This window comes from Telmatherina bonti, assembly GCF_933228915.1.
Source record: "Telmatherina bonti genome assembly, chromosome: 7".
Classification (NCBI taxonomy): Eukaryota; Metazoa; Chordata; class Actinopteri; order Atheriniformes; family Telmatherinidae; genus Telmatherina; species Telmatherina bonti.
This window is the reverse complement of record NC_136625.1, coordinates 29,467,485-29,489,787: the sequence shown is the minus strand read 5'-3', so window position 1 is coordinate 29,489,787 and position 22,303 is coordinate 29,467,485. Positions and strand designations below refer to the sequence as shown.

Below are 22,303 nucleotides of genomic sequence, written 5' to 3'. Positions count from 1 at the left end.
CATCTAGTCAATAACTCCAAAAAAAGCTAAACCAGATAGGCATATAAGCCTTTTGGAATGATTTTCGTCAACTCTGGACCTCAGCCCTGATGAATTTATTAGAATATTATGATGTGACTGCCAGCAAAATCTATTGATAACTTATCTATCCTATTGTCTTCTTAAACCTTTGTGACACAAGAAAAGTTCTATGGATGACTCCCAGTATGATGTAACTAGGGACAACCAATAATCTGGTACAAACTGTTCATTTGTCAAGACATTAGCAGTGGAGCCTGGAGGAAATAAAGGATGATTAATTAATCTCTTAGCATCATTTCTCAGCCAGGAAGACAACCCTGTTTCTAATGTGGAGGAGACCAAATCTCACTACCTTTGGTATAAACCTTCTAACAGATCCTACATTCACTTTCATTTTCAGTGGTGCAACCCTGTCGTATTATATCTGGATTAGCTTGGATGAGAGGAGAGGCTGACATTTCACCACTTTTCCTCAACTTAAACAAGTTAATTGAGACCATGTGTGGTTTGCACTCAATCTGCAAAAACAGCATCAGTTCATGAGGAATTAAGCTGTATTTCTTTATTCATGGTTAAACACAGTCTTTGTATTTATTACTCTTTAGTAACACAGTAGACTGATCTCACCTGAGTTCCCAGTCCCAGAAGGATGAGCATGAAGAAGAACAGCAGTGACCAGAGTGGTGAGATGGGAAGCAGAGTGAGGGCTTCTGGGTAAGCCACAAAGGCCAATCCTGGGCCATGATCAGCCACCTCTGACACAGGGACATTCAAGTGGAGCGCCATGAAGCCCAGAATGGAAAAGATGACAAAGCCGGCGTACACGCTGGTCGCACAGTTGGTTATACTGATGATGATGCTGTCTCTGTATGTCACAAAAAGACATAATGCACCTTTAGTAAAAGCAAAACGGGACAGATAGAGCTATATAAAGTGTATGCAGATCTGTTCCAACCAAGTATTCAGTAACTTTTTATTATGTTGTACATGATGGTCATTAGAAATGTGTTTCATACTTTCATATTTCCATGTTTATCTGACTGTAAAGCACTTTGGTCAGTTTGTTGATTTCACAACTTTGACCATGACCTCATCAAAGTGTCAGTTCGAGAGAAAACGACTTAAAGCTTTATAACAACGTGGTCTAAAACAGGTGCATCGCAGCCTGTAAATCTAGTTTAAGTCTGGCTCAAAGGGACTTTTTTTGGTATATCTTCCATCCCACTCTTCCAGGAAAAGGACATTTTTGGCCACATGATGGACAGGAACTCCTGTAATATGTCAAAATAATCAGCCTCCACAACCTGAGAGCATTTTGAGATAGGTATTGAATGAAACTCCCTCTTTTTATTTAGTTTGTTTATTTAGAGAATTTGTTGGTATTGGATTGGCCTATTCTTCCTTCTAACGTTTAAATGTTTCCATCACTGCCAGCAGCAACAAAAGCCCAAAGAATGATTGACCTACGCTGTGTTGAACAGGGGGGATCAATAATGTTTTATTAAACTGCGAATGGATTTTCTCTAAAGCTTTGCTCACAAAGTCTTATTCTATCTATGACACTCCACAGCTACATCAAGGCCTGTTAAAATGTTGCTTTAAAAGTCTGATAAAACTTCCTCTGTGCTCTGTTTTGTGGTCAAAGTGGTTTTGATTTACTAGCAGAAATACTAGTTTGTTTCTCACTTGTTTATTCAAACAGATATCTTATGTTTTAAATTAAAAATCAAAACAGGAGACAATACATGTCTGACTTTAGAATGACAGGTGAGTTCTTTGACAGTGACTGATTCTAGCCTCCGGACTACACCTGCAGAGCCACTTCTTGGCTTTCCCCCCTCAGTCTGGGGCTTTGTTCAGATTTAACAAGGGAATTATGTGGTTTCACACAGCTTGCCTCCCTCACATTTCCTGTTTGCTTTCTCACACAGGATGTCTTTGATGCTCTCACTCTGCACTTCTGTTTGTGCACCGATTGGTGGTGTAACAGGAAAGCAGAAAGTGTCTCTACAGACGGAGCTGCTTTCTGATTTGAACCCTCATGCAACTGTTTGCACAGATAAAACTATCTCAAGCTCCTGGAAGAGGAGCAAATTATATCCTCTGCCTTCTTCTTTGCCCTCTGCAACTCCTTCAAGCCTTTACTGTCACTATGTGAGGATAATCAAAGAAAATAAAGGATGTCCTATCTTTTCTTTATCTCCCCTTCCCACAGTTTTAACCTTTTCCTTGGCTCATGCTCGCTCCCTTGGTGGCCAAACATAGAGCAACTAGCCTCTTAATGCAAGTCCTGAAAGTGTTATCTCCCTTCTTTTCCCTGCTGAAGTGTTTCGAAGTTTATGCTACTTCTCTTTTTATCCCTTATAAGTTGGCTCCTGACTGATTAAACTTTCTGTTTAAAGGATGTTTTGAAGTGACTCATGACAACTTCTGTGCTAATTACCTTTAAAAGCAAGAGTTCACAACAATCGTCAATTATTTTTTCATTTATTTTGATCATTTAGAAAAACTGGAGCTGATGCTTTTTTAATATAAATGCAATTTTATTTCATGTATTTATCCTTATCGTGAATTATTTGTTGGTTAAATATAAATAAGAAAAAGTGCATTTTTGCTGTTTTAGGTCACATCTGGACAGTATGCACATATATAAATAATATCTTTCTTTCTTTCTTTTAGTTGTCTTTTAGATATTTTAGAAAATATAGCTAGCCAGTAGATCTGGGTAGAAAATTGATTTACTTTTACTTAGCTTTTATTGGAAGATAAATCTGAGTTAAGCTTTCCTAAATTCTGTGTAATTCTTTGTGAAAAGGTATTATGTGTGGGCTAATGTCCCATCCTGGGCTAGCAGCATAGTAACAATATATTATCCTTGTGGTCACTCTCCATGACAGCACCCCATTATTTAACTTTTTTTTAAGAGTAAATGTAAACATTAAGAACTTAACTTTTATTCTCAGTGGTAAAGCAGGTTCATTACTCTAATTACAGAGTAGCTGTATGCCCTTTTTTCTCTTCCTGCTAAGCTAAACTAAATGTCTGCTGATTGAACTCAACATTTTATGAACTAGATAAATTGAATTAATTTTAATTCAATTAAAACTTTATGACAGGTGAACAACTAGAAGAATAAATAAAGACTTGGCACTAAAAATACAGAATTTTGTGTTTGGTTGCTTACAGAATTTTGCACAGGATTTGGGGATATCTTTGAAGATCTACCTACATGTTCAGCTGTGTTGGTAATTCCACAGAAGCATGACCCTTACATGTTTTATCTTACTGTAAAGTTAACTTTTCAGGTTTTTCAAAGATGTAAAATAAACAAATTTTTACAATTAAAGGGAAAAAAAATGACTACCCAAACACAAATTTGCTTAAGTTTTATGCAAGTTTCTAAACATACAAAGTTGATGCATTTTTTCTAAATTCAGGAACTGCTCTTGTAAATCAGTTTTTCTTTGCATTCTATAGTACCAACCTGAAACAGTTGTTGTGAAACTTGTTATAGGAAGCCATAGTAATGAGACCACCCCAGGCACAGCCCAGGGAGTAGAAGATCTGTGAGGCAGCATCTCCCCACACCTACAAGAATAAAAAAAAGCCCAAATGCAAGCAGAAGCAGAGCTGAAACAAAGCAGAGCTTCTTCCAGGCTGACTCTCCATCTATGTGGTAATGTTAGGACATACCTTCGCATCAAGGACCTTCTGCCACTGTGGAGTCAGGTAATACTTAATGCCATTTATGGCTCCATCCAGGGTGATGCCACGGATGAAGAGGATGGTCAGAACGACATATGGGAATGTGGCTGTGAAGTACACCACCTGGACACACAGATAATCAGGCAAAGCGCAAGCCACAGAAGAGCTTACAAGGCTTTCATATACATATGTCAGTAGACTGAAGTAGCATATTGCAAACGTGTAGACTAGTATGTATCTGCTTTTGCATGCTGACCTTTCCTGAGGATTTAACTCCCCTGATGAGACAGAGGAAAACCACAAACCAGGACACAGCCAGGCAGCCCAAGATGGGCAGGCGGACCTCTCCAAAATTCCCAATATCATCAGAGATGTTCAACACATAGTGCCTGAGATAGAGAGTCAGACAAACAGAGAAAATACGTTTAAATATTTCACCTTTACGGGCTCAGATATTTCTTTCCCTACAGAATAGAAACTGAAAACATCAATCCAACTTTATTCATTCATTCATTCATTCATTTTCCGAACCGCTTATTCCAATTCAGGGTTGCGGGGAAAAGCTGGAGCCTATCCCAGCCGGCTTTGGGCGACAGGCAGGGTACACCCTGGACAGCTCGCCAGTCCATCGCAGGGCCACACACAGAGAGACGAACAACCACACTCACTCCTAGGGGCAATTTAGAGTGACCAATTAACCTATCATGCATGTCTTTGGATGGTGGGAGGAAGCTGGAGTACCCGGAGAGAACCCACGCATACACGGGGAGAACATGCAAACTCCACACAGAAAGGCCACTGACCAAACCCCCCCAGCCAAGGATTGAACCAATGACCTTCTTGCTGTGAGGCCACAGTGCTAACCACTGCGCCACCGTGCAGCCCAATCCAACTTTAGTTTTTTTATTAACCAGAGAAGGAGCAATATTTCCCTGAGATTGTTCAAACTTTAAACTAGTCAATACTGGCAAACTGATATGTGTGTTTGCTGAAGGAAATGTAGTATTACTATATCTGCACTGGCAATGGATAAGGCATCCAAAGAGCACATGGAATAACTATCCAGATTACTTAGAAAAAGCCCTTCTAACCAAGAGAATCAGACGCCCCAGTAGGAGTGTGTCAGATACACAGCACTGTGCACAAGACTCAAGCTGCTTCTTATTTTTTTGTATATTACCATAAAAAAAGGAAGTAGGTGCAGAACCTGTTGCTGAGCACGTGCAAACGCACATGCAGAGCTCATCTTAACAAGCTTGAAGGTCAAATTTGCCTTTGGATGCCTTTGGTTCTGTTCCCTGTGTGGATTATCATCCCACTGTACTTTGGTAATATCTGAGGAGGATTCATCTCACCATAAATCCTGTTCATTTGCTTTTTTTTTTTTTTTTTTTTTTTTTTTAAATTAATTCTAGCTTGATGCTGTCCTTCACAGCAGGAAGTTGTCCTTCACTTAGTCCTTTGAGAATCACCTTGTTGGTGGGAAAGTATGATTTTATGTCTGTGAAACTGTGTTATTTATGACATCTTTTTGTAGATTAAGCTAAAAATGCTTTGAAAATGCTTTCTACTATATGTAGACAAACCATTGGCCATTCTTTGAGGGCGATGCCTTTTCAGTGCTTAAATGACAATGTTAGGGGTGAACAAATTATTCACAATTTTAAAAAATGCATCAGCTAGATTGTAGATAATACAAAAATAATAAAATGTTCAAAGAAAAAACAAAGAAAAAGTCTGATTTACAGATGAGGAAGATGCTCAAGACTTCTGCTCGGTCATGTACTTCCGATTGTTACGATTAAAAGTGGATTGAACAGTACAGGGATGTGGGAAACCTTCAGCATGTCACTACTGATGATGCAAGCCAATAACGTCCAGAAGCTGTTGCACCTCCAGTCAAATCTAGTTCAAATATTTGAATGCTGTCGACAAACACGAGGCACGTTTGAGGCCAGCTTATCTAGCAGGTTTCAAGTCAATTTTGACCTGTGTGTCAAGTACGATAGTCCTGCAAAACTCAGTCCAAAGTAGGCGTTTGAGTGACTTGGCAAAACAATGTATTACACAACTACTCTTTACCTAAGCAAAATGTAGGTATCTGTAGACATGTGCTTTTATAACAACTGTTTACACTTCTTGGAAATGGATGTTGGGAACAAAATGTTTGTGTATTTGAGTAAAGCAGAAAAGTGCATTTATGTTCACAGTCAATGATGACAGTGCATCACCAAGACTCATAAATCCTTTCTACTTCTTACTTCCAGTACTCCTCGCTGGGGCTGGTCCTTTTAGTGCGATTGACCACTTCTGATACCCCAGCTACCAGGCTGGTGGCGTTTGCCAGGGTGTTGTTGAGCTGTGAGCCGGTGCCAACCACTCCGCTGCAGTCAGGTGTGTTCCAGGGGTTGTTGCAGTACGTCCATGGCAGCAGGTTGGTCATAGACATGAAAAAGTAATAGAAGGCAATGCAAATGACCACGTTGTAATAGATCCCAATGTAGGTGGACACCACCATCATGCCGTAACCCACACCTACAGGAAGGAAAGGAAACAGAAGGATGTCACGTCGATGCAACAGTCTGTACATTTACACAATTCATTTACAGTCAGGTTTTCACTGGAAACGTCACATATACATGAGTTCCCATCATTTTCTTTATCCGTTTATGTGACAGACATGCAGTACTGACCTTTGAACATAGGGCTGATCTTCCAGACTCCCAGACACCCCTGGCTGGCGAACTGTCCAAAGGAAAGCTCGAGGAAGAAGAGGGGAATTCCACAGAATACCAACATGATGAAGTATGGTAGCATGAAGGCACCTGGAGGAGAAGCAACAAGTCAGAATCTCTGAATTCACTCTCACTTCAGTTAACTGTTTCCTGTATACAGTTAGAAAAACTATTTGTTACAGAAAAACAAGTAAAGTAGCAGTGAAATATATGTGTCCTTTTTAAACATGCATTATGTAACTTTCTGACTTTAAAACTGCGGGTTTCAAACTTGTTCAACGACACAGTGACATCTATCATGTGAATGTTTGGAACCGCTGCCGCCTAGCAGCGTCACGAGGATGAGAAACTGCACTGTACAGGTTTTTTATCCAGGACACTGTGCAACATTGCAGCAGAGTTTCGCTCTACGGTATAATAAGGAACTGACTGAACACAAGGAACTGAACACACAACTGTGCTGATTGAGCAAGGACACACAAAAAGATTAAAAGACAGAAAGGGACAAAACAAGAGTCATTGTGAGATTGTCTATTGCTGACTGGGGAGAGCTAACAGGTCAGGTTCACGTCAATGACAGTGCAGCTAAGATTATTATCAAAACAATTAAGATTAAGTATTTAAATAAATATATACATACAGAGCAATATATTAATACATAGAAATATATTACAGAACTTGAAGGAGAACAGCAAACCACAGCTGACAATATAGTCCAAAAAAGGTTGATCTTTTTTTTCTTCAAAATGCCGGATGGCATTCTGTTTTGGGCTTTTTGGCAAATAAATACCATAAAAAACTCCCTTTATTCCTTTTTTTGGGGGGGGGGTTATTTACCTAATTACACAAACTTTGCAGTATTTTTGTCACCTCTGTCCCTGGTAATAGTATTGAGACATCTAATCAGTGTCATATTAAAAATGAATAGATTTTGTATTTATAAAACATATATGACAAACACTTTCTTAGTTCCAACATTTAGTAATTAATCTTTCTATTTTGAAATAAATGTAGGATTTAAATTATTTTTGAAAGACCTGCTATACCAACTCAAAACAGCCCAAATTATAAATAAAGGAGACAATAACAAGAATTAAAGAAAACATAAACATCATCTGTCATGCAAACCATCTCACACATGAGCACAGAGGTCACCCAATGCCCAGCTGGGTTATTCAGGCTGAATTGGAAATCAGACATCTAGAAGAAACATTTGTGAGTGTTTTTATAATTCACGTTATCCAGAAGTAAACAAAGTAATCTCAGCCGGCTCATACTAAAAGCTTTACTGCTGGTAAAACTCAGCCTTCTGACGACACCATCCACTGCTGGATATGAGCTAATACATGACTCACATATAGCAAGTCATGGCATGGGAATGCAGGTCTGCGATATGCAAAGCACTAATCCAAATATTTGCAAAATAAACATATGAACCAATATGGGAGTCATGCCAAGGAAATAATCTCAATCACTCGGTGAGGGAACCTTTACTGCATTGGCAGCCCTTTGGAGTGTTGTGGACATTTTCCAGGGCATTTTCAAAGAGAAAAAAGTGTGTAAAACATTATTTTGACAAAAAAAAAAAAAAATTTTTTTGGTTGGATCTGCTTTAGACTGAAAAAAACACACACACTGACAAAAAACTAGTCTGATTTTTCTTTTCTGTCATCACGCTCTTGTGCTGCAGACACAGCTGCTACATGAAGAAAGCCTCACGTCAGCAGCACAACAGCAGCAGCACCTGGATTCTCCCAGTGTGCACAGACATATTTTGACACTGCTCACAGCTCAATAAACAATAACGTATTTACGCAAAATGAACAATAAAAGATGCTCTGGATGCAAGTTATCCACAGAGGGTGAGAGTGTGTGTGGCTGGTGTGGGCAGCTGCATTGAGCATGCTCATATGGAACCATAGCTGACACATCTGGACCGTTAACAGAAAAAAAAATGCCCTAAAAAGAATTTATGCATGACAATACAAACAAATTAGAAGTTATTTGCCTGGTAGTTTTAGGCTACTGGTTAGGGTTATTGCAGTGAGAATTCCACTCTGATGGATGACAGAGAGCCAGCACCAAGTTAAGCTTAGAGATGGTGATTGGAATCAGGACTCATGGAGTTTGAGCCCAAAATATAGACAGCAAATTTTTGGCTTACATGTGTTCTGGGATAGCTTGAAAAAAAAAAAACCCTCAAACAATTCTTAGTTTGGTATTTGCATCATTTTATCAACATGTTTAAGAAATATAAATTTTATAATTTGTAGATTGTTATGAATGCATCTGCTGCTCCAGCTCTATCAGGCACTTACACAGATTTTTTATTCCAGTTTATGGAACATTTGCTTCCAATACAATGACAGAGACGCCAAAGCCGGCTTTAGTAGATTACTGATTTCAAAGATTTTATTTTGTGATTATTCCAGCCAAAAGAAATCCAGTCATATTGTTGGCATATATAGACATAATAAAAATAATTATATTATAGTACAAATGGTCCAATTACTATGATTAATTCAAACTAAATAAATTAAATATACTATATGTATGTCCCAACTGTCCAAATGTCCATGTTATGCTCTTATGGTTAGGGGTGGTCGAGCCAACCAGTAGCTATGCAGCAATGGGCACGTCACATGATGCAATGAGTAGTATCCTGCTCCTTTTCCTTCATTTATAAATATATGACAGTATTGCCATCATTAACATGTTTCTCCTTTTTCCACAGGTCTTCCTGAATAAAAGATGCTGTATATGTTGATCTGTCTTTCTTGTCCTCTCCACCCCTACCAATCCAGGCAGATGGCTGCCCTCCCTGAGCCGGGTTATACTGGAAGTTTTGTCTTCCTGTTAAAAGGGAGTTTTCTTTCCCACAGTCGCCTCATGCATGCTCAGGATGGGGGACTGGCTCAAAGTCAAGGTTCAATACAATCAGTTTGTTTCTAGTAGCTAGAATATTTATAAATTGGCTTGAATTGATATGTATGTAAAGTGCCTGAGACAACATTGTTGTGAAGTGGCGCGATACAAATAAAGCTGAATTGAATTGAATGGAAAGTATGCAAGATAAAATTTGGGATGTTAGTTGCTAAAGAAATAAAAGTGCATAGGCTGTTTGTGTCTCAATATGAATCATGTTATCTTGCTGAAGATATTTATGTTTACACGCTTGTGACTGAATTTGAAATTACCAAACAGCCTGCAGTATGATGACAATGCAGAGCCTCAGCTGTTTTACAATGATAAACAGCTTGTTTACAAAAAACAAATTAGTTTTTGTTTGTTTCAACATTACTTTCAAAGTAAATTTCATATTATTTCCAAACCCTGCATCTCACTTTAGTTTGCGTCGTAACTTTTCTCTTAAGCTAGCTCGTTTCATAGCTATGTGGCTAACATAACGTTAGCTTAATTTACTGATTGATAAGGTCAAGTGATACAAGAGCACCCTCTGCTGGTTTGTAAAGTACCCTGCCTCTAACAGCCTGATGCATCCATATAAACAAACTAGTCTGAAGCACTTACGGACTGTAACTTTCTTTACAAACACAATGGTGTCATATTCGAAACTTGAAGTTTTTCCAAAGTTTCAAATAAATGTTTGAACAAACAGGTGCATCGGGACAGCTTCACACTCTTTATCAAAGTCAATCTTAATCATACCTCCTCCATTTCTGTAGCAGAGGTAGGGAAACCTCCAGACGTTGCCCAGGCCCACTGCGTAGCCCACACTTGTGAGGACAAACTCAATCTGGTTGCCCCAGTTCCCCCTCCGGGAATTTTCATCCTTCTTCACTGGCTCGCCTGGAAGTGCTCCATTCTACAAGGACAGAGACAGACACGGAGGTGACGTTGGGTGACAGAAAAGGGTGTATGTACCTGAGACTGCTCGGCGGTGAGGTCTCCTGCCTCCGGCGGTGAGGCCTCCTGCAGCAGCATTTTAAACAGCTGATAGTCAAATAGAAAAAAACTATCCCTTATTTCCATGAGATTGCAATACTGGATGTGTTTATAAAGTTATTGTAATCAAAATCAAGCAATAAAACACAACACTAAGTCATTAACATTTTAGATGCTTGTGAGCTAAGGCTTAAACTTGTCACTGAACATGTTCAGTGGAGCACTACCCCGTCTACCCCAAAGTTTAACATAAGGTGGGCTCGCTGGAGCAGACGGGATGTGAAGTGAAATCAGCGCCTTCAGAGTTGCCCATAAGCATTTGGTCTTGTCCTGATTTCCAGCTTCTCCTTTCCTCCCTCAATCACTCCATCTGCTGGCATCAGATGGTCCCTCTCTCGTGACCTCTCCTATACCCTTAGCTGTGTCTGTCCGTCCTGTTACGGGCTCTTTTGCGTGCGTGTGTGTGCGTGTTAGTGTTTTTGGACTTACATGACAGCACTTGTGCTAAAAAATAAATTCACCTAACTAATATCACTGAGGTAAATACCCAAGACTTAAAATGTTGACAAAGTCTTTGACTTCAACTGTGGCTAACTTGGCTCGACATGGCCCGGGTCAATACAGTAAACGTGAAATGAACCAGAGTCCCAAAGGCAGCTGGGAGGCATATTTTGAAGTGCACTAGTATGTATAGTTACTTTGTAATTTTATTGCGCTGCCTCAAGAGTTGGCTGGAAAAATGCAACTACATAGTTGCAGTCTGAGGCCCTGACGTGTTCTGGTGTTCAGAAGAAATAAAAACAGGAGTGATTGTCAACCTCATAACCAAAGTGATTTACAATTCATTTTCTTTTTGTTATTACAGTTTAACAGCACACATGTAGCTTTCTGCATATGTCTTGTACCAATATGGGGTGTTATATAAATCTGTTTAGTCCGTGAACATTTTTGTGCATAACGCAATATAAAAATATTTATTCATGCTGCATTTTTTGACTGTGTGAAACAGAGGCAGCTTCTTCATAATCAAATGAATTGCATCACATTCCTCGGAAAATATGCCTAAAGTTGACAAGTCGTAGTTTTACTATTTAATGCATTTAATATAGACTTCAATGTTGTAGCAAAAGGAGAGTTTAGAAAATGAAGTGCTATTTTTATTTAAAAAGATAAAATCAAGTGATTTTGCTTCTGGCATTTTCACCTCGATAATATCTCCTCATTGTTTTCACTAAAATGTTTTATATCAGACTGTTTTGCCATAAAAGCAGTAAGGTCAAACATTTTTAAAAGACCTTTGCACAAATTATGAGCCATGACCAACTGATTTGGTCATGGCTCATAATGACCAAACCAGTCATTATGGTCTACTACTTTTATATCCAACCCTGACACCCTTACCTGTTGATTATTGATGTGGGCTGTATTTAACAAGTGTCTTTAATTGCCATTTTAGTCCAAGGTTATTCATAGATAATTGGCTCCATTCGGTGATTATTCAATCCAATGTGCTGAATGAATATCTAAACAAATTAAACTACAGATTTAAAGATACAAAACCTTACAGACTTTCTGAAAAAGTGTTCTTTTATATTTTGTTGCATAAAACTACAGGAGACTGAAGTCCTATTAAAAAAAAACAAACAGAAACATCTAAAAACACATCTTTCTAAAGCTCTGCTACTAAGACTTATTGAAAAACAAAGAAAAAAAAAACAGCACAACAAAATGAACAACAAAACAGCAATGGCCACATAAAATAAACAGTTGCTAAATTTTCTCCAGAGCTCTGCCGTTTGTGTTTGTTTCTGGCTGTTAGAAGAAAAAAAAAACCCAAACATGAGTTTTCCCAACATCCTTGATTCCTCTTTGCAGGGCTTTCAGGCTGCAGGTGCAATCGACAGGAAGTTTAGCAAACACAAGCTTTGTTAGTGACGGAAATCTCAGAGTGAGCCCACAGGCACTGCAGTGTACGGGTCAGAACCACCAGCAGTTAGCCCGACATCGCAGTGGGTCGCACTTTACATTGTCTCTGTCCAGAGTTGACTTTGGAAGGAAAAGAAGTGTTGTAGGCAGTGTGCAGCTGTGTGTGTGTTTTTGTTTGGTTCGACAGAACTTCTTGTACTGACTCCCCTGTCAGCATCTAGGTGTGGGTGCACAGAAAAAAAAAATCCCCCAAAATACCACAAACACACACACACATACACAAATGCATAAACACACAAGCTGACAGGTTGTACTCCAGTCTATAACCCGTTCCACATGAACAGGAGAGGAAACACTGGGAATAGCAATAACTCTTAAATCTGTGGTGTCCATTCTACAAAGCCTAACCTGATGTGTTCAGGACAGGCATGTACACACAGCTGTCAACATAGCTGAATTTAAATTAACTAGTGCAGTGAGTGAACCAAAAAAAAAATGTCGACAGTATACTGTATAGTCATTATTCAAAACTAAAAGATGGATATCTTTTTCTATACACAAAACTGGTTTATTAGTAACTAAATAAAACTTGTTATTCAACTGCTGCTTCGACAGCTGAAACGAACAAAATTAGCCTTATTACTTTAGATGCCATTTCTACACAACCTCAGTTCCAATAATGTGTACATTATGCGTACAATGTATGTAAAAGTATGAATTTAATTACCCATTTTAATTCATAGTAGAACAGAAACAAATTCAGATTTTAAAACTGAGACATTTTAACATGTCATGGAAAATTGCTGATTTAGGATTTGATGGCAACAATACATCTAAAACAAAGGTGGAGCAAAGGCAACAAAAGGTTGAAAATGTAGTTGTTTTGAAAAACGGCTGATGAGTATTTGGTAAGTAATAACATTAACAGGCTGGTGACATAACTGGGAAAAAAGAAGCCTTTTAGAGAGAACCTCTCAGATGGCTTTGAAATGCTATGAATAATACATGAAAAAAAAAAAAAAAAAAAAAAAAAAAATATATATATATATATATATATATATATATATATATATATATATATATATATATATATATGTGTGTGTGTATGTATATATATATATATATATATATATATATATATATATATATATATATATATATATATATATGTATGGAGCAACCTCAGACAAATGTTCTTCAGCACACAACTGTGAAAATGTTGAAGATCTTACCATCTGCAGTGTATAATAATAAAACATACATGATTCGCTTCTGAAAATCCCTCAGAAGAAAACAGCCATATTTATTACCTCCACCAAGTCTGTTTACCAGCAACATAACTCAAAAAGTTATGGACAGATTTTCAGAAAAAATTCAGGAAATCTTAGTCATTGAAAAATGAACCAGATCACCATCACTAACACTGGACTGACTTTTATTGGCTGGAAACATCAGAGAAGAGACATGATGCAGCTAGTTGTTGAATCAGTTGTCATTACAGGGACATAAAGTAAGAAAATGTGAGTTCAGTCATGCCCTTTTAACATTTAACATGCTAACTGAGGCCTGTAAAATCCTAAATGTAGCTGTTTTTTTTACATTTTCTCTGAGCATTGCACTGTCTAATCTCAGAAGTCCACTAAGATGCTCTTGAGTGTTTTACAGTTGCTAAAACAATGCTCCACTACAGTTACTTCTCTGTGTTGTCCCTCTTTTTAACATCCTGCAACTTAGGCAGTTGAGGCTTTGGCAGTCAATCTTTACTAATTTATTTAAATTAGTAAACTCAAAGAAACTATAAAAAATAACTCAGTGCAAAAGTTAGACAGGGTTCTGGCTATGGAACGAAGAACAGGCCAGGTTGGGCTGGATTTCTGATTTCTTATAAAATATGCTCATAAATATCTTGTGAAATGTGTAATTTTCAAGTTTAAATCAGGTCAATATCATGACCACTGGTTTATGGTTATTCTCTGTTAATTCATGTTTATAAAGACGATAACAGTGAATAATTTTCTCGGTCTTAAAAGAAAGAACTGCATGTGACGAACTGTGTCGGATGTTAACAGATGCAGTTTATAGGAAACATGATGTCCCACTGCAGTTTTATGATGACTGAGTCAATATGAAGAATATTTCTTTAACAAGTCTTCATTTAAATAATCCAACATTTAAAAGTTGTTATTAAGTACAATTTTAGCAGACAAAATGTTTATGAGCCATTTATGACTATATTTAAAATCTGATTATGAAATATTTATGATGTAATTGTTTGTGTTTTGATATTAACTAAAAAGTTGTACTTTAGACATTAGACAAAATGTTTACAAATAAGGTTGTATTTAGTTTTTGTTCTAATATTATATGCTAATTATAATTATTTAATGTGAAATTGTAAGAAAATGTAAAAGCTTGATGCTATATTAATATTGTATCATGAATGTCGGACATGAAAGGAGAATTGCTCCTTCACCTAAAACAATTTATAGAAACAAAAGTATACAAGCAGTACTTAGTACTACAACATAAAATAACTATGGGTAGTCATGGGTTTTGTGTAGTCTTGGTGAGACTGACTGTTTAGACAAGCTGCCATCGAACCAGAACGTTTAATGTTCAATTCATGGTTTCGATGCTTCTTTGTTTCTTGGTACAAGATCTTAGAGATAGAGAGAGAGATTAGAGATCAGCATGAATATGTATTAAAATAGGACTGGGAAAAGATTTTTAAAAAATTATCGAATTAATTACAGGCTTTGTAATTAATTCATCTTAATTGATCGCATTTCAATTTCATAATATTTGGCCCCAAAAGCAAATCTTTTTTTTTTAAGTTACATCTATTTAGCGGGTTGACTAAACCATTAGACCAGGATAATAATGTTGTAAACTTTGGCTCTTTTTGGTTCATGAAATATCCATTTAATTTAAATTTTATTTAGAACAGTAGAAAAAATAGGACACTTGACAGACCTAAAATAACAATGTTATTTCATGTACTTTTACTAACAACTCCAGTCGAAGTGTTTTAACTTTTTTAATTTTTTGTCTTCATTTTTAGGTTTTATTATCTGACAGTAAGCCAGACTGTGACTGGTCAGAGAACAGAGATATTTATCTTCTGTTCGGACTGCAGCTTGAAGCACGATGTTGTGTGAGGACCGAGGTTCTTGTGTGATCTTTTGGATGTGGGAGCGGCTTACGCAGCAGCCATTCTGTTACCAGACAAGAGTTTCACATTACTCACCAAAATTCTTTAACAACAGTTGCTAGACTTGTTAATAGGCCTGTTGCAATGATAAACCAGTCAATTCATCGCACGATAAGAAAAAATGTTTGCAATATGTTCGCTGGACGCAATAATTCTCATTTCTCTTTCTTTTCTCCCTTATTTGTTTTAACTAAACATAGCAATATGACAAGCTTCCATCTGCACTTAAAACACAATTATCAACTGCAGTTTTCCCAGCTGGGAAAAAAAGACTTTAACAAACAGGCTAGCTTCATCTTCCCGACAGTCCACGATCACTGAGGTGTTTAACCGACACATTAAATACAAGCAGGACGGTGCAACACGAAAAATGTTGCAAACATTTCACAGCCACTATGAATTGCCTGGATGAACAAACATATTACAAACGGCATTTCCACAACTTTACAATGATATAAAAAATGACATACTGAAGGTGATCAAAGACATTCAATTGTACCATACCACCTTTGGCCAAGTACAAACTTGTCCTTTTATATGAGCTTGACCATAGACTATGTAACTGTGTTGCATCGTGTTTAGAAATCAATGTTCCAGATAGATACATTGCCAAAAACCCCAGAGAAATCCTGATCTGTTTTAGCAGACTGGGGACTGGATGAGTCTAGTCTTCAAATTGAGCTAAATGTTCTTTAGAAATTAAAGTATGTTGATCTTTGAAAGGGTGCGCTTGCATTATTTTGGTATTATTGTTATTTTTGTTGAAAACGGTCTCAAAATGACAACAATAATCACTTAGTGCAATATTATCGTCTATCGCAATCATTTCTGAGACAATTAATCACATGGCAAAATTTGTTACCATGACAGGCCTACTTTTTAATCATCGCTAAATATAGCACCAAAGTGCCACGTTTTTAGCGGAAGCCTCCAATGTGCATCAGTAAAATTGGTGCACTGACAAACGTTCCGCAATAAAATGTGTTGATTTTTTAACCCATTAATTTATCTCATATTGATTACTTGTAATTAATGTGTTAAAGCCCCACCCCTTATTTAGACATTGAACAGATGTAGGTGTGCATCCAGAAGTTTCGAGGTCAGCCTAACTTTACCCGGGAAGGTTATGGTGGATTTATTCTGACAGAAAAACCAGCTGAGTATCCCTAACTTTTAGTGAGGAGTATATATGAAGAAGAAATATTTTACCATTTTAAATACGTATACCATGGGAGTTTACGGCAAATGCACAATTTTTCATCGTGAATATTCCTAATTGAAGGATTCTATGGGGTTCTTAGACTTCTCCAGAGGATGGAGCTACTTTTCAGCAAGTTTATTTTGCCACACCCAACAGGAGTCAGTCTCCGCCCACTATCCCTGCTAGCCCCGCCCAAATCTGCATTGTACAGCCAGGATTATAGAAAAGACTGACTAATCTTTTTATTCATCATGTCCTTAAATAACCACGACAGCTGCCTTTTGTTCCCAGGTGTTACAGCCTGCGGTCTTGGCCACTCAAGCCACCTTGGTCATCAGTCATTCAGCCTGTCAGACAGACATCCTCCCTTCTTCCCTTTCACTGACACAGAATTCTCTAGGACCATCTGGGCTTTACATAAGACCCAACATTACCACCCTTGTTGCGCTCATATTTAGTTTGCAACTTTCCAAGATATAGATATTATTGGAGTCAGATTACAGACTTACTGCCTACATGCAGGACTTGAAAGGGTTATGCTTGGTACCTGTGCTTCCCTTAGGCACAAGTATCGCCTGTCACATAGTAAACATGTCAAGTTGAGTGATAGGCAAATTCTCATGTTATGAATTGCTGCTAAAACTTTAAAAACAGCAAACTACAGAATTGTGAAAGGGGTGATAAGACAAGAGGACACAATAACAAATCCAAAACAACAGCAATAGAAGACCCCCCATCAAAAACTATGTCAACTTAAAGCAAAATCATGTATCAACATGTCTGGTTCTGAAAAAAAAGTCTGGACAAAGCAACCGCTTGTAAATTCTCAGTGCAAATCTTTCTACTTTTGATAGTCAGCTAGTCCAGAGTCGGAGGAAGAGCGGTGGGCCTAACATACATAAACCAACAAAACTGTGAGCAAAGAACTTTTCATTTATAGTCCAAAAGTCCATGTTCTTGACTTTCTTTAGAACATCTTCAAACACTTAACCAATATCTTGACTTAAACATCCTGAAAAGAACTTGTGAACACAATTACAGTTAATCTACTAAAACACTGAATTCATAACCCTGCAATATGTAATATCATGAAGAATAAAGAATAACATAAGGATTCTGAATGTTGCTCAAATTGGTGATTTCTGTCTGCTTACTTTGATGGGCTTCATCACTTCCATTTAGCGAAGTCATTGCTGACAATGGAAAATATGACAAAAATCACATGATCAGCTGACTGCTCCTCAGCAGTACCAGCCAAACCAAAAAGATGGCAGACAGGTCAGGTTGTGTTAATAAGGTAACACATTTCCACATACTGAAATCAAACTTCAATTACACTTTGCTTCTACTGAGCTTGTATCATCTTCAGTTCAAAGCCTGCAGCTTTGTATGTTCAGCACAAACAGTACATCTGTGCTGGCAGCTGTATTAATTAACTTTTCTCTAAAATTCAAACAGGTTTCAGTCCAGCAGTCTGTCGAACAGCGACTGAAAATAATCAGTTCCAAACTCCACTTCTCCACTAAGCTGATCTTAAAAAGAATGCCAGCTCAGTGCTTTAAATGTAAATGCCAGCAGAGCCACTCATCTCTGCTGTGCAGGCTCAGACTACACGTGCAGGAAGTGACAGGAGGTTGGTCCAGAGTGTTTTAGCCAGAACCATGTCAACAACACCCTGCAGTAAGGTGAAGAAAATGTGTGGTATGCTGTTGATGAGGGAGGATGGTGGATGTAAAACCCTTTATAAAGTGCTGTTAACTTGGCTTTAGGTACTAAGTGCTGTGCCTGAGCTGCTTGCTGACAAGCTAAACACAACAACAAACATTGACCAAAAAAAGCTGTGAAAATCTGTTGAAAACTCGCCTCAGCAGAGCATGAAGCTTTTTGTCACCTTTTAAACTCCTAAAATTATTAGTCTTTTTCAGAAAGCACAAATTTACAACCTTTGGGAGCAATGACAACCCAATAGTAGCACTGTGTAACTTTTTGCCCCGTGATGTACTGAGGCTGAAAACTCACACTTTAGGTTCCAGCGTGGATCATCATGTGGCCGATGAGCCCTACTGTACGCACTGTGTCACAAGCTAGCAAATGGATATCAGCATACTGGTCGTTTTTTAATGTGCATTATGTTTTTTTTCATCTGAGAAATATTGGAGGAAGAGAGGAAAAGAAAGAGAGAAAGGGACAGAACAAGGAATAAGGAAAGATTGAACATTGGACTGAATGTTACTTGCTAGACAGAGAGAGCTACAACAATGGTAGGATGCACGATGGACAATAATTAGAAGTCTTTAGGGGGTGCCTTTCTAAGAAAATCTGTCAAAGTCCAGTAGCGCTTCCTAAAGTTTTCTTGGCAATGATCCAACAAGCTCAGATCATCTTTGTTTGGCAAGTTTCTTCTCCCCCTTGCAGAAACATTCACGCTCAACAGGACAGACTGGTCCAGTCATTTGAAGGTCTCTCTGGACATGATCTTGTTTGGTCTTACACACAACTATCTGTAAACCAGCTTTTGTTTTGTATTTCTTCAATTATTTTTTAAGTGCCTTTAGCAGAGTAGTATCACCTCAGCATGATGCCACCACTGCCGTGCTTGACTGTAAGGGTGATAATAATGACGTCATTATTGCTTGGATACAGTGCCTGGATTTTCTTTCCTGTTTGTAAGCTTTTGTTTTGTGGAATAGCAGCTATTATGACTGTATAACCCAACCTAGGCACCTAAATCAAAAGCTGTGAAAGCAAACCAGAACAAAACAAAGGTGCAACCTTTTTCAGAATGTCTCAGAGTCCCCAAAGTAGAATGGCTTTTATTGGCCAAATCTAATAAAAAGTCCTGGCTGGCAGAATGTTGCACTGATGAGTCATTTTCTTGTATCGTTTCACAAAACTTTGCCTTGATACAAGATGTCTCAAGTGCCTATGACACATGAATATTTCGCAATAATCCTGACCTGTTCCTACTTGCGTTACATATTTCTTGGAAAACAGGAAATATTATGCATGCAGGTATTTCTTCAAATATGACAGAACACTGTTTAATCCCTTTAGGTAGGTGCTTTTTTTTGCTTATGGAGATCTCATAGAGCCTCCTGGCAGCAGGTCCGTACAGTGTAAAGGACTTGCTGCCAGTGTATCAATAAATACAGCTGAGTTTATTTACCTTCTCCTGAAACAGAAAAAAAGTGTTTAACACAAATTTTAAAGTAGCAGTGTGTGCCTTTGCACTTCTCTTGCTTTACAATACCTTGCTTTATTCCCATTTGCGGCATGCTTCACCAGCCACAACTTCTTCGTACAATTGCCAAAAGAAAGCAGTCAGTCGAGTGCAAAGCTCTGCAAAGGCCTGATAATCTTTCCAACAGAAAGCGATTTGTAAAGTAGTGCAACTGCTTACTGTGCATCTCATTTCCTGTGTGAAAGAATTTTATTTTGTGGCACCTCCAGCAGAGCGATGGCATTTTACTGACAGCTCACGGCCCTTCTCTCATGGGAAGCCGTCCTTCTGTGATATAGTGAGAGTTCAAACTCCTAGTTTGAGCATATAGCTGTATCCAAATGCTGTAAAATCTATATGTGACCATATGAACGGCTGCTTCTGTAGAGGTAATACCTGTTAGTGGCATTACAAGGAAGAGATAAGCAGGAAGTGAACATGTCCACTAAAGCAAATATCTTCTATACAAGTGTGTTTGAAGTGTGTAAAGAAATACCACACTGGTATTCTAATTAATGTCTAATGTTCATTCAAGTAATCATAAAATTAGCTAATGTCAGTTTTGCAACTATTAAATACAAAATGTCACAAACTTCAAACACACATAGCAAACAAATCCCCTCAGAAATTGCAGTCAGTGTTTTGCATAAATGCAAGAGGTAGTCAGAAAGCCCAGAAAAGCATGGAAACAACTGAAGATTAGCCATTGACAAATGCTTTTGCATACAAAGGTTTGTTGTTTGTACTGATCACTGCAGATGTAGATGTTCTGGTCATTGTCCCTGTCCCTGCAGCTGTGCCCTTCAGATACTTGTATCTGAACTCAGGACGTTCGCTCAGCACTACTCCACAATAAACACTCTGTTGTCCTCCTTCAAGCTCCTCTCACTGTTCCTGGGAAAGCTAAACAGAGACTAATTTAATGCTATATTGGTTCATACTGGCAGGAAGTTCTCATAATTGCAAAATACTGAACAAACAGCCTTATTCGACTTTGTTATTGGAAAAAAAAAAACATTCTTAGAACTAGCAAACAAACTAACAAACTGAACAATGATGGAGCACAGTTGTGGCAGTGACATATTGCGTATTTAGCCGGAAACCGCAAATAGATATATGCGTCTTGTCTTTCTTATTTGCATTTTGCTCATTTTGACAGAAGTTTAGAGAAACCTGTTCTTGCACGCATTCTATGCTGTTACATAATCATGCTTGTAACATGTGGTAGGACCCATTCATCAGAGAGATAAGAATCAACCTAGAAAGTAATAACTATTAAACAAGTGTGTGTTTATACCTTTTGACATCTGTTCTGTTCCTTTACCAACACACTACTTACTCTTTTGATGGCTCAGTAAAATCTGTTCTACATATTTCTGGAGCTTACTGTCCAGCTGCGGCCTGAGGCTGAGAAACCCCACTTCACCATTTATGCTTCTGGATTTCCACATGAAATTTAAACTAAATTTTGTTTAACGCTTTTGTTTTGAATGCACACATCAGTAAAATGGCATCATTGCCTCATTCTGAGGAAACATAATTTATGACTTTTGATAGTTTTATGTATTTCTCATTTATATGACTAACTTTTATGCATCTCTGTGTGTAATCAAGCTTGCACCAGCAATAGTATTTCAAATTATAAACAAAGTCATTGAGTTAGGACTAGAGGAGCAGTAAGTAGACGATACGATAACGATAGAGATAAACATACGAGTCACTTCTACAGCAGGCATGTGCCGTGAGCTATAGGGTTAAGTAGGCAGACAGTCCCAAACAGCAAAGAAAGATCATTTAAATGTGTGGGCAGGTAAGTGCCTGCTTAATCTAACACAATCAAGATTGTAAGACTGTGTTAAAAACTTGTAAAGCTAGCAAAATGATTAAATAGCAGTCTTCAGAATATTTAACTTTGTATGTAATCACAACCAGAAGTATATTTTAATGTTTTTCCTCAAATAAAAGACGTGAAAATTGTTTAGGATTCTGAAAAAGGGTCAGCCCCCCCGGTACTCATGACAGCCGAACTTGATAGCAAAGCGCTAACTCACTTATCCTTTGAACAAACATAAACTATTGGCATAGTGCAGTAACGTAAAACGACAGCGTAGCAATCTGCCTTAAGATAAAAAGGCAGTGCAGGACTGTGCCCACGGTCTTGACCGTACAGCACAAGGGTGAAAGGGGCAGCTTCTCTGCCTGGCCAGGAGGAGGTGGTGTTGAGTAATATTTATTGAGCTATGAAATGCCATCAGATTCAAATTGATAGGTAAAACAGGCTATAGGACATTATCATCTGACAGATTATAATAAATATAATTCTAAAATAAAGTTAAAAAAAAACCATATATATATATATATATATATATATATATATA

At 37.9% G+C, this 22,303-nt stretch overlaps 1 protein-coding gene across 2 annotated transcripts in view; it reads right to left on the bottom strand.

Moving 5' to 3' along the window:
• slc6a9 (solute carrier family 6 member 9) overlaps positions 1–22,303 on the bottom strand; it is a gene marked incomplete at both ends in the record, with an annotated part of 62,261 nt that overhangs the window by 7,476 nt on the left and 32,482 nt on the right. For both annotated transcript variants that reach the window (XM_079244056.1, XM_079244055.1), the window contains 7 exons: positions 649–886; positions 3,506–3,609; positions 3,715–3,849; positions 3,983–4,115; positions 5,988–6,261; positions 6,420–6,551; positions 10,131–10,287. In XM_079244056.1, coding sequence (XP_079100182.1) covers positions 649–886; positions 3,506–3,609; positions 3,715–3,849; positions 3,983–4,115; positions 5,988–6,261; positions 6,420–6,551; positions 10,131–10,287 — 1,173 coding nt within the window. The remainder of the gene's footprint in view (positions 1–648; positions 887–3,505; positions 3,610–3,714; positions 3,850–3,982; positions 4,116–5,987; positions 6,262–6,419; positions 6,552–10,130; positions 10,288–22,303) is intronic.